Consider the following 19,495-nt stretch of genomic DNA (forward strand, 5'->3'; position numbering starts at 1 on the left):
TTATAACTATACACACGTTACAATTTTAACTATACATAAGTTTCATTTTTAACCATACACAAGCTACATTTTTAACTATACATAAGTTTCATTTTTAACTACACACAAGCTACATTTTTAACTATACATAAGTTTCATTTTTAACCACACAAGCTGCATTTTTAACTATATATAAGTTTCATTTTTAACTACACACAAGCTACATTTTTAATTATACATAAGTTTCATTTTTAACTACACACAAGCTACATTTTTAACTACACACAAGTTGCATTTTTTATTATTTTGCACATCATTTCACTTTCAAGAGCTCTAACCATTAAACTATAGATTTACTAAAGATTAACTACCGTGGATCCAACTTTTTTTATCTGGTTAAACCAGGGCACAAAAGGTTTAATAGCAAACAAAACTTATTTTAAACTATCACCAGTTTATTTGTCCTCAATATCTACTGTACAAATCATATATGTATATAGTATAGGATATATGCATTATGAACTTTCAGTGTTGTATACTTTTATATGTTTTACAGTATATACTTTTAGTTCGTGACATACCTAAAGAATTTTAACACTTTATGTTTTTCATTTTTGAATGTTGTTTATGTGCCCTTTGGTTTTACTTTACAGTTTGTGGGCTTTATCCACCAGTGCATGTAACATGAACTACAGTAGCTGCCTGCTGTGAGGACAGTCGTGTTGTTTTTCTTTGAGTTACTGGGACCAAATTCTTGCTGACTTCTTTTTTCCCTCTGTCTCTGTACCCTTATAAACACAGATGTGGTTCAGGGGTCAGGGTTAGGATTAGAGTTGGGGATAGGGTTGGGGTTACGGTTAGGGTTGGGGTTTGGGTTTGGGTTTGTTATTCTAGGTTCATGCAGGTTCAGGATTAAGGTTAGGATAGGGTGAGGGTTCTGGTGGGCAGTGGTAGCTCTGTGGTTAAGATACTTCACTTGTAGTTTGAAGGTTGCTGGTTCGAGCCTTGCCCCTGCGCAAGACCCTTAACACTCAATTACTTACGTTGTACTCAGTCATAATTGTATGTTGCTTTGGATAAGAGTGTAATATATAAAAGTAACATAGGATTAGGGACACTCTATATTGATGCAGGTTAGACAAACTTTATGACTCCTCTGTGAAGGAGCTCATGTGACTGTGTGTGTGTGTTTGGAGCAGACCAGGGCTTCCAAGGATGGGATTTTTTGCGAGGCCTCTGTCAGGTCTTTCTCAAGGCAGGAGTCTTTTAGGACAGGACTCTTTGAGGACAGGACTCTGCTGACCACTGCAACACGTGTGTACAACAGGCTCACACACACCCTCCTCTGTGCTGCAACACTGCTGAGCATTCTGGGGAGAAGGGGTAATCCATCACTGTGCAGTGAAGGGGTCACATGTTGAGATATGTGTGTGTGTGTGTGTGTGTGTGTGTGTGTGTGTGTGTGTGTGTGTGTGTGTGTGTGTGTGTGGAGGGGAGAGGAGAAGAGAGATTAACTAAGTCTGGCACTAATTAAATGCTTAAGACTGAGCTATAAGCAGTGAGCATGCTGACTAAACACTCTGGAGAAATGTAAGACCACACAACTTACAAACACAACACAAATCACAAATACCACCAATTCAATGTTCAAACACTACCAACAGAATGTACAAACACAACACAAATCACAAATACCAACACCCCAACATTCAAACACTACCAAAAGAATGTACAAACACAGCAAAAATAAAAAATACCACCAACCCAACGTTCAAACACTACCAACAGAATGTACAAACACAACACAAATCACAAATACCATCAACCCGATGTTCAAACACTACCAACAGGTTTCCAGTCCTGATCATTCTGTCACGTCCAGGTTCAGTTAACAATCCCATTATATACTGTCTATCTACAGTGGAGTGATGGTAGTCTCAGATAAACCCATATAAACCCATGTTCAAACATATATATTGTTGTATTTTGTTTTTAATCTGTATAACAAGCTATAATCAGAATATATTTCACTTTGAGCACATTTAATTTTTGTATCTGATGATTTCTACTTATTCACAGACTGTAGATATAAAAATGAGAGAGAGTGCTTTCTAATTCTCATCCTATAGATATATAAATAATCCTGTAATGTATGTTACTGCTCTAAATAGCTTTGGAACAGTTTTTAAAATCTTAAGAATCATATCTTAGTCTGGCGGTCATGTTAGTCTATGTCTATAATATTATGATAAATGCTCTACTATTATCTACTATTGTCTGAATTATAATAAATAATGTAAATTATTTTATAAATGCACATAAAACACAGGACTCACTCTATATCAACTCAACTATAAACACAGATTGTATTAATCGCAATGATATAGCAGAGATATGTGGGTTTCATTCTCTTTATTATTTATGTAATTCTATTTCTTGTATGTCTTTAAGGATGAGAATTCAACAGAGTGTGAGGGCAAGAGTCCAGGCACACTAAGTACATCAATTCAGGCCAGAAGTACCGCTTACCCACAATCCTATTACAACCACTAAACTGCAGATGGTCTGCTGAGTCTGAGAAAAGCATGAGGTGCTACAGGAAACATTCTATAGAAAACAGGACATATTCTGTAAGTAAACAGGACATATTCTATAAGTAACAGGACACATTCTATAAGTAAACAGGACATATTCTATAAGTAATAGGACACATTCTATAAGTAAACAGGACATATTCTATAAATAATAGGACAGTCTATAGGTAAACAGGACATATTCTATGAGTAACAGGACACATTCTATAAGAAAACAGACACATTATATAAGTAACAGGACATATTCTATAAGTAATAGAACACATTCTATAAGTAAACAGGACATATTCTATAAGTAACAGGACACATTCTATAAGTAACAGGACACATTCTATAAGTAAACAGGACATATTCTATAAGTAATAGGACACAGTCTATAAGTAAACAGGACATATTCTATAAGTAACAGGACACATTCTATAAGAAAACAGACACATTATATAAGTAACAGGACATATTCTATAAGTAACAGGACACATTCTATAAGTAAACAGGACATATTCTATAAGTAACAGGACACATTCTATAAGTAAACAGGACACATTCTATAAGTAACAGGACACATTCTATAAGTAAACAGGACATATTCTGTAGCAACAGGACACATTCTATAAGTAAACAGGACATAGTCTATAAGTAATAGGACACATTCTATAAATAAACAGGACACATTCTATAAGTAAACGGGACATATTCTATAAGTAATAGGACACAGTCTATAAGTAAACAGGACATATTCTATGAGTAACAGGACACATTCTATAAGAAAACAGACACATATAAGTAACAGGACATATTCTATAAGTAACAGGACACATTCTATAAGTAAACAGGACATATTCTATAAGTAACAGGACACATTCTATAAGTAAACAGGACACATTCTATGATTAAATGACAAAGCACTTCTGTAAGTCGCTCTGGATAACAGCCCACAGCACAGCCTCACATCGAACCCACAGCTTTAATGTCATAATAAACCCAGTTGCTCAACACACTACAATGCTGTAATTTTGTTATAATAAACTCCATTAAACCCTGTTTGCTTATGTTTTTTGTTGTTGTTGTTGTTGTTGTTGTTGTTTTGTAGGATATCTGTTATTCTTTAAGAAATGTAACCCTAATGGTTAGGTGGCTGTGTGATGTTGAGAATGTGACATTTTTGCTAAGGATTTTCGGATCCTGGAGAAATTGAAGAGATTATGAATCGCCTTCTGATGCACTAAGACGGCAGCTATGACATTCATCATTCAACTCTTTAACTGTTATTCTGTTAACAGTTATACCCGTTGCCATAGTAACCAGCCTGGCTAGGCCAGTGAAGGGTCAAGAGTTTTCTCAACAGGTTTCGGAGTGAGACACGTTACGGGAAAGGACACATTGTGAAACATTACTTATCGAAGTAACAATACACAAGTTCTCATTTTCAAACTAGGGTTAGACCATATAGACTACTAGGCTACATATTTATCCTGAGTGTGGCCCGATTAGAATAATGTTATTATCGTTGTTCATTTATTAATAATTTAATAGTACGTAATAATAATAAATGAACCATAAACATATAATTAATGTTTTAAGTTACTAGTAACTAAGAAAACTAGAATTAAAAGAAATGAGCAGGTTAATAAGGGTGAATTTGTTATGTTACATTTCGGAGGGAGGGAGACCCCCTGCAAACGTACAGCGTCCAGCTAAATCCGCCCTTATTTCGGCTCCCTGGATTCCACATGCATTGATTTGCGGCCATATGTCATTTCCGTGGCTCTCGGGCCCGGTGGCTTGCTAGGTAACCTTCGGTCAGCTGGCGCGAGCGCCCTGATCCTCCTCGAGAGTGGACCAAGAGGAGGAGTCTGGCTGCTCATCGCCCCGCGCGCGTCTCAGCCCAGCCCGTGCCAGTCCCCCTCTCCTCACTTTTTTGCCTGCGCGCTCGCACGACTCGGACGGGACCCACGGCCGCGGAATGGAGTCGGACAGCAACCAGAGCAACCTGACCGCCGCGGACTCGCCGCACGACCCCTGGTACTCGCGTTATTGCTCTTTGATTATCTATAAACTCCAGGTCCATCAAAAAGGTCGTTAGAGAGGAAATATTCCTGAAGTAACCAAACAAAGAGGGGGGCGACGCGTGTCCTCACCTCAGCCCCTGCGCTCGGGCACACACACACTTATAGAGCCCGAACCACGAGCTTCATGCTCACAGTTTGGTGGCAAGAAGTAAATTACTCTTCAAAACCGGCATTTGCGTTGTCTAAAGGCAATTCAGTGCACTTGTTGATTCTATTTTTCTTGTTTTGTACAGCAAAATGTTCATCGGCGGTCTCAGTTGGCAGACCACTCAAGGTGAGTGAAACTTTCACAGCAGCCAAAAACTTTTCCGAAGTGGCAAAGCTGCTTTAGTTAACAGACGAATACACTTACGCGCGCTCGAGCTGGTGAGACTCATGAAGTGCGAAACTAACGTCTTTAAAATGTAACCTGCGATCACCAAAGCGTTCGCTCTGTAGGGAGGTTTAGATGGACGTTTTTAAGTAGGACTTTGAGGTCGACGAAGCTAGATCAGGATGACTCTGTTCTTAAGGTAGGCCACAGTACAAAAAGCGTGTGTGTGTGTGTGTGTGTGTGTGTGAGAGAGAGAGAGAGAGAGAGAGAGAGAGAGAGAGAGAGAGAGAGAGAGAGAGAGAGAGAGAGAGAGTAACACGGGAGGTTTGTACGGGTGTTTTGATGCTGTTGGCTGTGCCACAGTATGTAGGACACATACATGTTTTGAATTACGCTGGGTCTTTGTTAAAGGCAACGCACGACCCTGTCATCCAACTCTATCAGCTCCTCTTAACAATTTTAAGATGATTAATTGTTTCAGCTGATGTACCTCTATGAGATCCCCACTGCATGGAAGTTACCTTCACACAGGATATAAAGATAGAAAATGAGACAAGGTTTATAAACAGGCTAATTTAGCTAGCATGGTAATTTAGTTGTCATGAATGTTTAATTAAAATTAATTGCTTGCATATTTAGCATTTGCCAACAGCTCGCAGCTAATAAAAGAATGCACTGTTTTATTTGTCCTGTTGTGGGATTCCTGTATGACTGCTGTTCCCTGGACAATGTAGTCAATTTTGCAATTTTCTATGGAATGTGTACCTATGCAGATGCCTACAGTCTGCAGATGTCACAGTTCTCAGCTTCATTGCACGTGAGCATCAGATGTTTCATCAGCTTTTGCATGTTGTTCCAGAGGGTTTGAAGGACTACTTCTGCAAGTTTGGAGAAGTGAAGGAGAGCATGGTGATGAGGGATCCAGTTACCAAGCGCTCCAGGTAAGGGGTGAACCTGCAGGAGGGTCCCTACACCACCTCCATCATTTAGCAGATGTTTTTATCCAAAGCAACTTACAATTTTGACTGTGTACAACTTGAGGGCTAAGGGTCTTGCTCAGGGGCCCAACAGTGGCAATTTGGCAATTTGAACCAGCAACCTTTTGATTACAAGTCAAGTACATTAACCACTGAGCTAGCACTGCCCCACCACACCTCTACTACCTCCACTACCTTCTAGACCTCCACCACCTTCTCTGCTGTGTCCTGCTCAGCTCATGCAGGAGGTAGGTTGGCTTTGACTCTTGGCCTTTCCTTTTGTGCAGGGGGTTTGGGTTTGTGACGTTTGCAGACCAGGCTGGTGTGGATAAAGTGCTGGCCCAGACCAGACATGAACTGGACTCTAAAACAGTGAGTTTTCATTTTCTGTACTACTTCTGTTCTGCATATTTTCTGTCCTTTTATAAGCAGGCTTGTGGCTCTTTATAGCACCTACAGACTGTCTGAGCCAGTGATATGTTGTAGTTCGACAGAGCCACTGAAGCAGCGAGGCCGTTCTCTCTCCACGTCTCTGAGCTACATAATAGGACAGATTCTCACAGACCAGAGTGTTTAGAGAGCTGCGCTGCTTCTGCTCCAAAGCTTTAAGGCCTGTTCATTTTGTTCTTGAGTCAAAATCAATTAGGGCCCGATTTGGAACATGGGGGAGAGAGAGTGAAAGAGGGCGCGAGAGAAAGAGCCTCTCCCTCCCTCTGTGAGGTTGTCAGGAAAGAGTTCCTTTTCTGTAGCCATCGCTATGGTAACATGGGGACCCGGGCAGGGTATAAGGGCCAGTTTATAAAAACTAGCTACAAACTAGCCACACCTCATGACGCTTTTTAAGGAGGGAAACGATAGAACTTCCTCTTGGCCCTGTAGCGACGTGTCTTCAACAGACCTGTGATAGTATTCCTAGAACAACATTTAAAGTTTGAAACTTACACAGTTCTGAATGAAGTGTGTGTGTGTGTGTGTGTGTGTGTGTGCGTGTGTGTGTGTGCATGAGTCTTTGTTAGTGCTCAGAACAGGCGGGTCCTGGGACAATGGCGCCCGTTGGTTACCATAGTGACTGTGGAGTCGCTCCCCTAGGGGTTCGGAAGGCGGGGGGGGGATTAGGGCTTGAGAGGAAAAAAACTTTCTCATCTCTTTCTTTTTCTTCTTTCTCCTCTCACTTTATTTTTCTTTATATATTTATTTTTCTTCTTTCTGCTCTCTATTTTTCTCTATATATTTCTCCCTCTTTTCAGTTTTTCAGGATAAACATGTGTACAAGTATTCCACAATGGAAGGCTTTTTGTCCGGTGCTCTTTAAAATGGCTGTGCAGAGAACAGTAGGTGATGGTGGGTAGGAGGACGGGAAGCGAGAACACACAGGTGTAAACTTCTCCACCCCCATGCACTGTCCCTCTGTGATACAGGTCTCAGATCAGCAGAGTCCCTCTGTGATACAGTTCTCAGATCAGCAGAATCCCTCTGTGATACAGGTCTCCAATCAGCAGAGTCTCTTTGTAAGGCAGGTCTCTGATCAGCAGAGTCTCTGTGATACAGGTCTCCAATCAGCAGAGTGCACAATTATGCCAGTCAGCATTTCAGCTCCCTAGTGCGGCATGGTGACCTATTTGAACTGTTCTCCAAGATCACATTCCTGAAAACATGAAGATAATCTTACAGTCGTACTCAGCCCTCGCTGTGTGTGTGAATGGAGGCTGGGAAAGGAAAGAATCTGCCATTTATAGGCTCAGTACACAAAGCAGCCCTGCGTGGGTCTGGTCTGTGTGGATCTGGTCTGTGTGGGTCTGGTCTGCATGGGTCTGGACTACCTGGGTCTGGTCTGTGTAGGTCTGGTCTGCGCAGGTCTGGTCTGCGTGGGTCTGGTCTGGTCTGCGCCGGTCTGGTCTGTGCGTGTCTGGTCTGCGTGGAGGTGTGAGGGGAGGTGCTATGCTGGTCTGAGCTACCACCCCTCCACACAGATGCAGCCTCAGTGTAGGGAACATGGGCTCTTTTGTCCTCAGCCCAGTGCCTGTGCCCCTGTGAAGGTGTCGTGTGGCAGTCTGCCTGGGACGATTTAGATTGGAGATTAGCTCCATAAGCTCCGTACTGCAGTAGTGGAGGATGGGAGAGAGAGAGAGAGAGAGAGAGAGAGAGAGAGAGAGAGAGAGAAATTCATGCACTAGACTTAAACACTAATCAGATTTGTGTAAACAGGATTGAGTTGTACAGTCCTGGTTCATCTGTCCACCAAACAGTGTACCTATCTGAGTGTCCAGCTTTGGGTGTGTGTGGGTGTGCGGGGGTTTGTGGGTGTTTGGAAGGTTTTTGGGCATGTGCTTGTGGGATGTGGGTGTGAGGGGTTTGACAGTGTTTCTCTGATTGGTGCTAAAAATAATTGATGTGCTCATTAAACCATTTGTAAGAGAGAAACTCCGACCTGGTTCAAAGTGTTCAGAACACATTTAGGAGTTTAAGCATGGCTCAGAACACGTTCAGGAGTTTCAGCATGGATTCTGTTGTTTGATGTTTAGTTAATTGAGATATTTTATGCCATTCTACAGTATAGACTTGGTTTATCATCCTGTGGTACAGACTTTAACCTCATGTTTTTTACTGCAGTAGTACTAAGGGCTGCAGGAAGGTGTGTTTTCTCTGGATTCTTATTCACAGGCCCAGAGAACAGTGGTGGCCTCACATGTACAGAACACAGCAGTGTTCTCCCCTCGCACGTGTACGGAACACAGCAGTGTTCTCCACTCGCACGTGTTCAAGATTCACTTCCTCCTCCACTCATTTCATTTAAGATGCATTAAAAGTATTTAGTAAAAAACACCTGCTAAAATTAACAAAAAGGGAAAAAAGAAATTAACAAAAAACGTTTACCATGTTATAGAGTTTTCAAAGGTTTAAAGCATGAAAATAATTTGACTTTATTTATTTATGTATTAATTTATCCATTGATCAATTCACTTCTTCATAATTGCCCTATGGAAGAATGTAACCCTAGAAGCTAGCAGTGTGCTGTCCAGCTGTGTGTCCTTGGCCGTGTGTAGTTCAGTGCTGAGCTTGGCTGTGGCTTCTTCACTGCACTGCTGTCCTGCTCTGTGCCAGCTGCTCCACTGTATGTTCATTTTGTTTGTGTTTGTGTGTGTGTTTGTGTGTGTGTGTCTGTGTTTTGTGGGTTTTTTTTAATGTGTACAGGAGTGTTGGGGATTCAGGCGTGTAATGGATTCGAGGTGATTATCAGACTAGTGTAGAGATGCGTAGATCTAAACCGTAGTTCCTCCACGCGATCTCTGCGCAGTCTAGCCTAGACCTCTCACTCGTAGGCTGACCTTGTGTGGGGCGAAGCAGACTGAGGACGTGGCTGTAGTTTAGAAGCCGAGGTGATAGCCTTCAGCTCCACACCAACCCTCTCTCAGACTCACACTAATCCACTAGAGCTGGACTGTGTTCACTGTCTTCTAGAACTTAACCTCAGTACAGCATGGAGTAGTCTAGAGTGGACTAGAGAAGTTTCTAGACTAATATAGACCTACTGAGTGTTTGTAATCTAGCATGTTTGCATCTTGCATCTGGTCTTAAATGGTTGATTTGATTTTTTGCACATATACCTTCAGTGTGCTAACATTCAATGTGTAAAATTTGTTATAAAAATGCAATGAATTAAAATCCTACATTACCCAGTGGAGCATTGCCTGTGTTCTGTGGTGCTCTGTGTTCACGCATGTTGGATTCTCAGTCAAATACAAAACAGTTTTTTTCAATCCTCTCTAAACCCCTCAACGTCACTCGGGATTAGAAAGGAAGAAAGAAGTTAAAAAAGAAAGAACAGACCAAAGCGTACTAGCCCAGAGTAGCGGCAGGGGTGGAGTAATCCCAGGGGGGTAGTGAACCAAGGGGAGTAGTTAACCCAGAGGAGGAGTTAACCAAGAGGTGGAGTAACCCGGAGGGGGGGCTATCCCAGAGGAGGCGTTAACCCAGGGGAATAGTGAACCAAGGGGAGTAGTTAACCCAGAGGAGGAGTTAACCAAGAGGTGGAGTAACCCAGAGGGGGGGTTATCCCAGAGGAGGCGTTAGCCCAGGGGAATAGTGAACCAAGGGGAGTAGTTAACCCAGAGGAGGAGTTAACCAAGCGGTGGAGTAACCCGGAGGGGGGGTTATCCCAGAGGAGGCGTTAACCCAGGGGAATAGTGAACCAAGGGGAGTAGTTAACCCAGAGGAGGAGTTAACCAAGAAGTGGAGTAACCCAGGGGAGGAGTTAACCCAGAGGAGGCATTAACCCAGGGGAGGAGTTAACCCAGAGGTAGAGTAAACCCAGGGAAGGAGTTAACCCAGAGGTGGAGTAAACCCAGGGGTGGAGTTAACCCAGAGTTGAAGTAAACCCAGGGGAGGCGTTAACCCAGGGGAGGAGTTAACCCAGGGGAGGAGTTAACCCTCTGACTGTTCTTTTTCTTAATGTTGTTTTGTTTTCCAAGGTAGGATGTGGTTGTGATGTTAATTGCAGGGTTGTGCGTGTGTGTGTGAGTGCGTTTGAATGTGTGTACCAGTTTGTGTTTTTGTGTGTGCATCGGTTTGTGTGTGTAGTGTCTGTGTGTATTTTTGTGTGTGTGTGTGTGTGTGTGTGTGTGTGTGTGTGTGTGTGTGTGTGTGTGTGTCACTCGGCGGTGTCTCAGGCGAGTCTGACCCTTCTCCTCTGCCCTCAGTGACAGATGGGGCTGGCAGCGCTCACAGGCCTGCGGGACTCGCCTTTCTCTCCCCGTCTCTCCTAGTAACCAGAGAACTTTTCTACTCCCACTGTCTCTTTGTCTGTGGGTGTTGACACAGAAACTCCCTCCCTCTCTCTCTTTCTTTCTCTCTTTCTCTGTCTCACTCTCACTCTCTCTCCACCCTGCTTTCTCACGCGCTCTTTCACTCTCTCCATCTCTCCCTCTGTCTAGTTTGTCCTGCTGAAGTTGTTTCAGTGCTAGAGGATCCCAGTCTCTATTCCGTCTGCCCGGTCCCACACACACGTGTTTCACTGGACTGCTCATATAACAGAACGTCCAGAAGCTGCTGTCCTTAGTGAGGCAGGTGTGTGAGATGCTGTGCACCCCACACTGAGAGTGAGCAGGGTGATGAGCACCCCACACTGAGAGTGAGCAGGGTTACGAGCACCCCACACTGAGAGTGAGCAGGGTTATGAGCACCCCACACTGAGAGTGAGCAGGGTTATGTGCACCCCACACTGAGTGAGAAGGGTGATGAGTACCCCACACTGAGAGTGAGCAGGGTGACGAGCACCCCACACTGAGAGTGAGCAGGGTGACGAGCACCCCACACTGAGAGTGAGCAGGGTGAGGAGAACCCCACACTGAGAGTGAGCAGGGTGAGGAGAACCCCACACTGAGAGTGAGCAGGGTTATGTGCACCCCACACTGAGAGTGAGCAGGGTGACGAGTACCCCACACTGAGAGTGAGCAGGGTGAGGAGAACCCCACACTGAGAGTGAGCAGGGTGATGAACACCCCACACTGAAAGTGAGCAGGGTGACGAGCACTTACGTGCACTGACACCCCCTACACTACACGATGGTCTTGCTAACCCTGAGTGTCTCTACCTCTCCTCCAGATCGACCCAAAAGTGGCATTCCCTCGCCGAGCCCAGCCCAAGGTATGTCTGTCTGTCTGTCTGTGGGTCGGACACTGTGTCTCTCTGTCTGTCTGTCTGTCTGTCTGTCCATCTGTCTCTCTGTGTCTGGCTGTCTGTCTTTATGGACAGGCTTCACTCAAATGACTCACATTACTATGAGGGCTGTTCACTCACACCTGCCTCCTCTTAGCTGGTGACCAGGACGAAGAAGATCTTTGTTGGGGGTTTGTCAGTCAACACCACAGTTGAAGATGTGAAGCAGTACTTTGATCAGTTTGGGAAGGTAAGTGCTATACCGGTCAGTCTGTGACTCAGAGACACTAATCACAAACACTAAACCCAAACACTGATCACAAACAATAATTAAAATGCTTAAACACAAATCAAAACACTAGTCATAAACACTAAACACAAATGCTAAACGCAAACACTAATCACAAAACACAAACACTACAAATCACAAACATAACTTGTATTTGTCTGGGTACAGAGAGAAATGGTGGAATTTAAACCAAGTTGTTGAAAGTGAGAGACAAAGGGAGGAGTGTGAGGGTGGAGCTAAAGTTAGTGACCAGAGAGAGGTGGATGAGAGAAAGGGAAGAAAGAGAGAAAGACAGTGAGAAGGGGGTGGGGGGTGGGGGCTGGTGTGGGTGGAGCGTAAAGGATCCAAGTTTCCTAAGCAGGTTTGTGATTACAGCATGTTGACTAAGGTGAGTGGAGTTGGAGTGTTTTACGCTTCTGCAGGGTATATGGGCTAAAGTTGGTGGGCCCAGTTTGTAGGACATGGTGGGGGAGGGGGCACTTGAATCAGAATTAATCTGATGGAACAGCTGCTCCTACCCTGAACACCCCCACACACACACCGTTACCACGGTGACCCTGCCCGTCCATTGTCCCCAAGTAATTCAGCGGGCAAAAGGTTTTGTTGTGTGGTTTGTGTGTGTGTGTGAGAGAGAGAGAGAGAGGAAGGGAGAGAAAGTGTGTGTGTGTGTAATGGGAGGAGGTGTACTCATTACTGAAGCTACAACAATACCACTTTTAAGCTGGTGTCCTCTTCACAAAACCGCACTCACACACAGCCAAGCTGCAGTCTTTCTTCCTCCAGCGTCCAGCTGCACTCCTGAACTGTGTCGCCGTGGCCGCATGCTGGACTGGTCTGGACTGGTCTGGACTGGACTGTGGTATGGATTAATATGTGGTTTGGACTACTCTGTGGACTGGAGTAGACTGGACTGGACTGTGGTCTGTGTGGAGTGCAGGGTAACTTGAGTGATCCAGACTGGCCTTGCAAAGTCTGGAAAGCTCCAGCGTTTTGGAAGCTCCAACGTTTGGGAAGCTCCGGCACTTGGGAAGCTCCAGCACTTTGGAAGCTGCATATTAGTGGAGCTCACTGGAGGATTGGTACTGCTCTGATTTTGCTGGAGGGGGCAAGAGAGTGATGGAGTGATAGACAGAGGAAAAAGGAAGGAGAGAAAGTGGAGTGTGGGATGGGTGTGGGATGTGTGTCCACTAGAATAATGTTCTCATGAACTCAGTAATAACCTGTCAGTTACCTGTGAGTCTTTCAGACAGCACTAATGAGCACAGTGCTGTAGAGTTCTGAGATGGGGGCTCTGGCTGCTGCGCCGGTGGTCGGGCGCGTGTTTGCCACCTGTAGCCCCTGAAGTGGAAACCCTGTGATGAAGGGTGTGTGGGGTGTGCTCCTGAAGGTGAAGGGTCATGTGTGGGGTGTGCTCCTGAAGGTGAAGTGTCATGTGTGGGGTGTGCTCCTGAAGGTGAAGTGTCATGTGTGGGGTGTGCTCCTGAAGGTGAAGGGTCATGTCTGGGGTGTGCTCCTGAAGGTGAAGGGTCATGTGTGGGGTGTGCTCCCTGAAGGTGAAGGGTCATGTGTGGGGTGTGCTCCTGAAGGTGAAGGGTCATGTGTGGGGTGTGCTCCCTGAAGGTGAAGGGTCATGTGTGGGGTGTGCTCCCTGAAGGTGAAGGGTCATGTGTGGGGTGTGCTCCTGAAGGTGAAGGGTCATGTGTGGGGTGTGCTCCCTGAAGGTGAAGGGTCATGTGTGGGGTGTGCTCCTGAAGGTGAAGGGTCATGTGTGGGGTGTGCTCCCTGAAGGTGAAGGGTCATGTGTGGGGTGTGCTCCTGAAGGTGAAGGGTCATGTGTGGGGTGTGCTCCCTGAAGGTGAAGGGTCATGTGTGGGGTGTGCTCCTGAAGGTGAAGGGTCATGTGTGGGGTGTGCTCCTGAAGGTGAAGGGTCATGTGTGGGGTGTGCTCCTGAAGGTGAAGGGTCATGTGTGGGGTGTGCTCCTGAAGGTGAAGGGTCATGTGTGGGGTGTGCTCCTGAAGGTGAAGGGTCCACAGTGGATTACAAAAGCAGGAAGTTCTCAGAACACTGTTGATCAGTGTCCTTTGCAGCACGAGTTTTCATTGCAGTTACATTCACCATACACACACATGCATGTAGTAAACACACACAGTGGAAACACACACAGTGGCTTGTATCCCTTGACCTTTAGGCTGTGTGGAGATGTTTGTCTGAATATCCATAGTGACCAGCCTGGGAATACACTCACACTTACACACACACTCACACGCACACGCACATGCACACTGACCACAAGCAGTCTAAAATATAAATGTATTTTACGCACACACTATCTGTGTGGAACCCTGCATGTGACAGTCTGTGGCAAGCAAACTGTGTTATTTGCTTCATTATGATCTGATTACGATTATAACGCATCATGTTTTAGCATGTTAGTATCAAAATAACCCTATAAATGCGTCCTGTGGGCAGGGCCGTGTCAGAGGTTATTATTACTTCACAGGAGTGTGTGTGTGTGTGTGTGTGCGTGTGTGTGTGTGTGTGGAAACTCGCTTGGCTTCCACTGTCACTGTGTAGGAACTGATTTTGAATGTACTGTATATTATTGTGTTGATGCATTACCTGAAGTCCAGTTCTGATGAGTCCATGCAGGGTGTGTAAGACACTGGGCTCTTCTGTATCCAGGGTGGGGGTGGAGGTTAGGGTTGAGCGTCTGGAGCTGGCCTGCGTCTCCCATGTGGGCTGTGTGTTAGTGAGAAGGGCTTCATGTCCTAATTAGAGTGCAGTAAATCTGTCTCTTCCTGTCCCCTTCTGCTTCCTGTAGGTGGATGATGCCATGCTTATGTTTGATAAGACCACCAACAGACACAGAGGTGAGTCACACTGGGACATGTCCCTCCCTCTCTCCCTCCCTCTCTCTCTCTCTCCTTCTTCTCAGTCTCTCACTTCCTCCCTGGCTGAGTGGGAGAAGGCCGGTTTATGGGAAGGGGAGGGGCATCGGGTGGAAGGGGAGGGGCAGCGGTTGGAAGGGGAGGGGCAGCATGTGGAAGGGGATGTTCTCTTTATGAGGTCTAAAAACTGTTGTGCTTTGGCATACTCCTAAAAAGACGTCAGAGCAACAAAAGACACCACAAATGGAACTCATAGTTGTGAATCAAAGAAGACTAAGAAGTCGACAGTAGACCTCAGACCTCAGCCTTTAAACAAACTTTAATCCAGTGCAGGTGTGCAGAATGGGCAGAGTCACGATGCCTTTAGGCACCTGTGGTCTCGGGGAGCACTGCCCCCATGTGGTACGGAGGGCACTGGCAAACAGAGACACTGGATTAATGCAGTGTGTAGTAACGTTATGTAATGTTAGTAAACAGTAGCATATATAATCTTAAAACACGTTTTTGGTAGGGAGTGTGTGGGGTGTGTAGAGCAAACAGAGTGTGTGTAGTGTGTGTGAGGTGTGTGGTGTGTCTAATGTCTATAGGAGACTGTCTGCTCTTAACTGTCCTGTGATCTCAGCGTCTCTCTGCTGTCTCTCTGTCTCTAGGGTTCGGCTTTGTGACATTTGAGAACGAGGATGTGGTGGAGAAAGTGTGTGAGATCCATTTCCACGAAATCAACAACAAAATGGTGAGGATTCCGTTAGCACTGGTTGGTCTGGTTTTGGCCTGCTGTCTCCTTCCTTGCTGTCCCCCATGTCCCGCTGCCGTGGCATGTCCTGGCTGTCAGGACTTACACACTCTTCTGCTGACCACAGGTGGAGTGTAAGAAGGCCCAGCCAAAAGAGGTGATGTCACCAGCAGGGTCATCGAGGGGGCGTGCCCGGGTCATGCCCTATGGGATGGATGCCTTCATGCTAGGCATAGGCATGCTGGGTAATTCATGTGACAGCTTGCACAAGCACTCTGCTTCCCCCTACTGTCTATATCATGATCAGCATGCTGTATTACATATCTCCCTCTCTCTCTCTCTCTCTCTCTCTCTCTGGGTGTGCCAGGCTATCCTGGTTTTCAGGCAGCAGCCTATTCTGGGCGCAGTTACACTAGTCTGACCCCTGGCTACACGTATCAGTTCCCCGGTAAGACAGCACAGCACATCTCGTCCCTTAGACAGCCTCCCACATACCATTAAAACAGCACTAGGAAAACACACATACGCACACTCAAACACACATACATACACACTCATGCACACACACACGCACACTCTCACATGCGCGCAAACACACACACACACTTGCACGCACATATACACGCACATACACGCACACTCAAACACACACATACACACTCATGCACACACACATACACACACACACACGCACGTTTATAGTGGCTGCTTGTAAATCTCGGGTGTTACACACCCCTCATCTAGACTCTTGTGAAGTAATGCTTTAATAATAATGCATCCATATCTAGTTGCCCGGTTAGTAGCGTGTGTGTGGACTTGTGTTAGAATTTAATTGAATCTTACATGAATAATATCCCTGTTGTGTGTGTGTGTGTGTGTGTGTGTGTGTGTGTGTGTGTGTGTGTGTGCGTATGTGTGCATTTAAACAGCTTTGTGTCTTTGTTTTTGTTCTAGAATTCCACTTAGAGAGGACCCCCCTCCTGACATCACCACACCCCCCTGAGCTCACAGGTTACAAGCATGCTAACGTCTCTCTCACACACACACACACACAGAAGTGCGCGGACAGACACTCACACACATACACTACACACACAGACACACACATGCACCCATGGGTCTGTGGTGGGTGCAACACACCCCACTCCGCTCTGTGTAAGGGTTACTGTGTTTGTGTGTGTGTAACACGCCCCATTCTGCTCTGTGTAAGGGTTACTGTGTTTGTGTGTGTGTAACACACCCCATTCTGCTCTGTGTAAGGGTTACTGTGTTTGTGTGTGTGTAACACACCCCATTCTGCTCTGTGTAAGGGCTACTGTGTTTGTGTGTAGAGGCTTATACAACTGTCCACATACTTTTGGCCAAATAGTGTTCAAAGGATTAATATTGTAACATCCGTGTATTCTCTCTCAGAGGTGTGTATTTATGTGAACGTTTGTTTGTTTGTTTGTTTGTGCAGCCATCCCTCTGACAGCATATAACCCAATGGCAGCTGCTGCAGCTGCAGCAGCTGTGGTCCGAGGTTAGTGAGGTCTCACACACACACACCCACACACGCCCCCACACACACACACACACAACATTGTTACATCACGTCACACAGACCCGGTTACATCACCCAGATCCGGCTACCTCACACAGACCTGGTCACACCACGCAGACTTGACCTGACTCATTAGTCTGTTATATTATCTGTTACACAGAAAATATAAAGTTATAAGGGTAAACACCAAAAATAAAATAAATAAATAAATAGATAGATACCTATTATGTAAATTCATTAATTGCTTATATTCTCTCACTATTTATTCTGCTCCTTATGGTCTATATTGTTATTATTGTGGTGTGTGTTGTCACCCAGAAGAGGATGCCCCCCCCCCCTCTGAGTCTTGGTTCCTCTCAAGGTTTCTTCCTCATGCTCCAGGGAGTTTTTCCTCATCATTGTCACCCCTGGTTTGCTCACTGGGGGCTTGGACTTGGACATTTGTAAAGCTGCTTTGTGGCAGTGTCTCTTGTAAAACGTGCTACATAAATCAATTTGACTTTGACTTATTATTTCCATAGGCTCCGCCCCCTCTCGCTCTGCTGGATTTCTTAGCACCAGCAGCCCTGGGCCAATGGCAGAGCTGTACGGAACAACCAGTCAGGACTCAACAGTCAGTAGCTACATCAGCGCTGCAAGTCCCGCCCCCAGCACTGGATTCAGTCACAGCCTCGGGGTAAGACTCACTGAGCACAGAAAAATAACCTTCTGAGCATTTAAAACCTTCTAAATTCTATTTAAAACATTATTACCAGACTGATTAAAGACATTTTCCTCTCATGTACACTGACTGTTCTTTTCATTACGGTGAGACTGTGGTTCTCTGGTGGAGCTGACATGCTGGGGTGGTGCAGTCTCCATCTCTGAGACAGGTGTTCTGTGCTCTTTGTCACTCACTCGCCCTCTCCTCATCCTCACAGGGTCCTCTGATCGCTACGGCATTTACCAATGGCTACCACTGAGCTGGTAAGCCTGTGGTTTCAATCTTATCAGAACTGTCTCACTGTGACACAGTCCTGCTTCTACAGGTGGGTGTGCTTGTGTCCTACAGGTGGCAGGGTGGACAGATGGAGCTGCACCTGTCCCACGCGTCCCCAGTGTTTCCCGCATTGCTGTCCCATCACCTGTACTAACACTCTTGTCTGTCTGTTCCACTCTGAACGGAAGGACATGTACATATTTAGATTATTCTCTGGTTCAAAGTGTTTTCTTTCCTGCTGTTTTAATCTGCCTGTATGTTTCTCTTCCACTTCCATCGTCCTGATGTTCTGTTTACTGGACATGTTGTTTCCTTTTTTATGAAACTATTCACGTGTTTTGAGGCACTGTAGGTTTACAGTTGTAGAAGTTTAGATGTTTAACAGTTTTATGGGAACAAAGATGTGTCCTGGGTTTTGGGTACATTTTTTGAAAAGTATGTGATGAATTTCAGATGAAACATTTTCTACAAAAGAAAATATTGGAAGGAATGTCAAAATGTATATTTTGGTAGTTTTGGAACTGGATTTGTGATGTTGATCTTGATCATAGCAATGATATTAACATGATATTAACCGAGGACATGTTTTTCATTCAGAGTTAGATTTGACCCTTTTGTCTTGTAAAGGATTTTAAGTCTTTTGGATCTTACTGAGATCACTAGGAAAACATCTGTGATGTGTGATTTTTGTGTGAATCTTACACACTTAACACACAAGATGGTCTTGTTTCTCTAAATGTAATATTTTGACCTTTTTTAACTTGAAATGTTTTTGTTTTGTGTGTTGCTGAGGAAAGTGAACTATGAATGACAAGCTACTAATAACGCTGGAGGTGTGGGTGTGTGTGGGTGTGGGTGTGGGTGTGTGTGTGTGTGTGTGTGTGTGTGTGTGTGTGTGTGTGTGTGTGTGTGTGTAATTAGTGCTGTCATGGTCTAATGTATTCCCTTGTATAAGAGGATTTAAAATGTGAATTTAATATTTTTTCCTAACATCCACATTATGCTGTAAACTGTCAAGTTCACTGTTTATGCCATACACATTTGACCATTGCTTTTGTGTCCTTCATCCTAAGGTCACTCTGTTGACCCTAAGTTCACTCTGCTGATTCTAAGGTCACTCTGTTGACCCTAAGGTCACTCTGCTGATCCTAAGGTCACTCTGTTGACTCTAAGGTCACTCTGCTGATCCAAAGGTTACTCTGTTGACCCTAAGGTTACTCTGCTGATCCTAAGGTTACTCTGTTGACCCTAAGGTTACTCTGTTGAACAAACTATTGTTTAAAAAAACCTGTCCCTATTGGACAAAATGAATCACTGCAAACAATACTAACATGAAGAAATCAGGTTTGGGGAGATTTTTAAAATGACAACTTTAGGTCAGGTACTTCAACATCTTGATAATGTCTCATGTCAAGTTTCACTGTTTGTAAGAAATGAACATTTCAAAAATCCTAATAAATTATTTCCAAATATT

General features: G+C 44.8%; 1 protein-coding gene across 2 annotated transcripts in view; it reads left to right on the forward strand.

Moving 5' to 3' along the window:
- The first annotated feature begins 4,469 nt into the window (after positions 1-4,469).
- Positions 4,470-19,495, forward strand: part of msi1b (musashi RNA binding protein 1b) — a 15,027-nt gene continuing 1 nt past the window's right edge. The window contains exons 1-15 of one of the 2 annotated variants that reach the window (XM_027021998.2): positions 4,475-4,595; positions 4,876-4,916; positions 5,815-5,896; positions 6,220-6,304; positions 11,534-11,575; positions 11,745-11,837; positions 14,700-14,748; positions 15,417-15,499; positions 15,627-15,744; positions 15,867-15,947; positions 16,454-16,510; positions 16,959-17,021; positions 17,564-17,718; positions 17,963-18,008; positions 18,094-19,495. The exon at positions 18,094-19,495 is cut by the window's right edge and continues 1 nt beyond it. In XM_027021998.2, coding sequence (XP_026877799.1) covers positions 4,537-4,595; positions 4,876-4,916; positions 5,815-5,896; positions 6,220-6,304; positions 11,534-11,575; positions 11,745-11,837; positions 14,700-14,748; positions 15,417-15,499; positions 15,627-15,744; positions 15,867-15,947; positions 16,454-16,510; positions 16,959-17,021; positions 17,564-17,718; positions 17,963-18,004 — 1,050 coding nt within the window. In that variant the 5' untranslated portion in view covers positions 4,475-4,536 and the 3' untranslated portion in view covers positions 18,005-18,008; positions 18,094-19,495. Of the gene's footprint in view, positions 4,596-4,875; positions 4,917-5,814; positions 5,897-6,219; positions 6,305-11,533; positions 11,576-11,744; positions 11,838-14,699; positions 14,749-15,416; positions 15,500-15,626; positions 15,745-15,866; positions 15,948-16,453; positions 16,511-16,958; positions 17,022-17,563; positions 17,719-17,962; positions 18,009-18,093 lie in introns of both variants that reach the window. The other variant, XM_027021999.2, reaches the window with a different exon arrangement.

Source organism: Electrophorus electricus, chromosome 18 (assembly GCF_013358815.1).
Source record: "Electrophorus electricus isolate fEleEle1 chromosome 18, fEleEle1.pri, whole genome shotgun sequence".
In the NCBI taxonomy this organism is placed as follows: Eukaryota; Metazoa; Chordata; class Actinopteri; order Gymnotiformes; family Gymnotidae; genus Electrophorus; species Electrophorus electricus.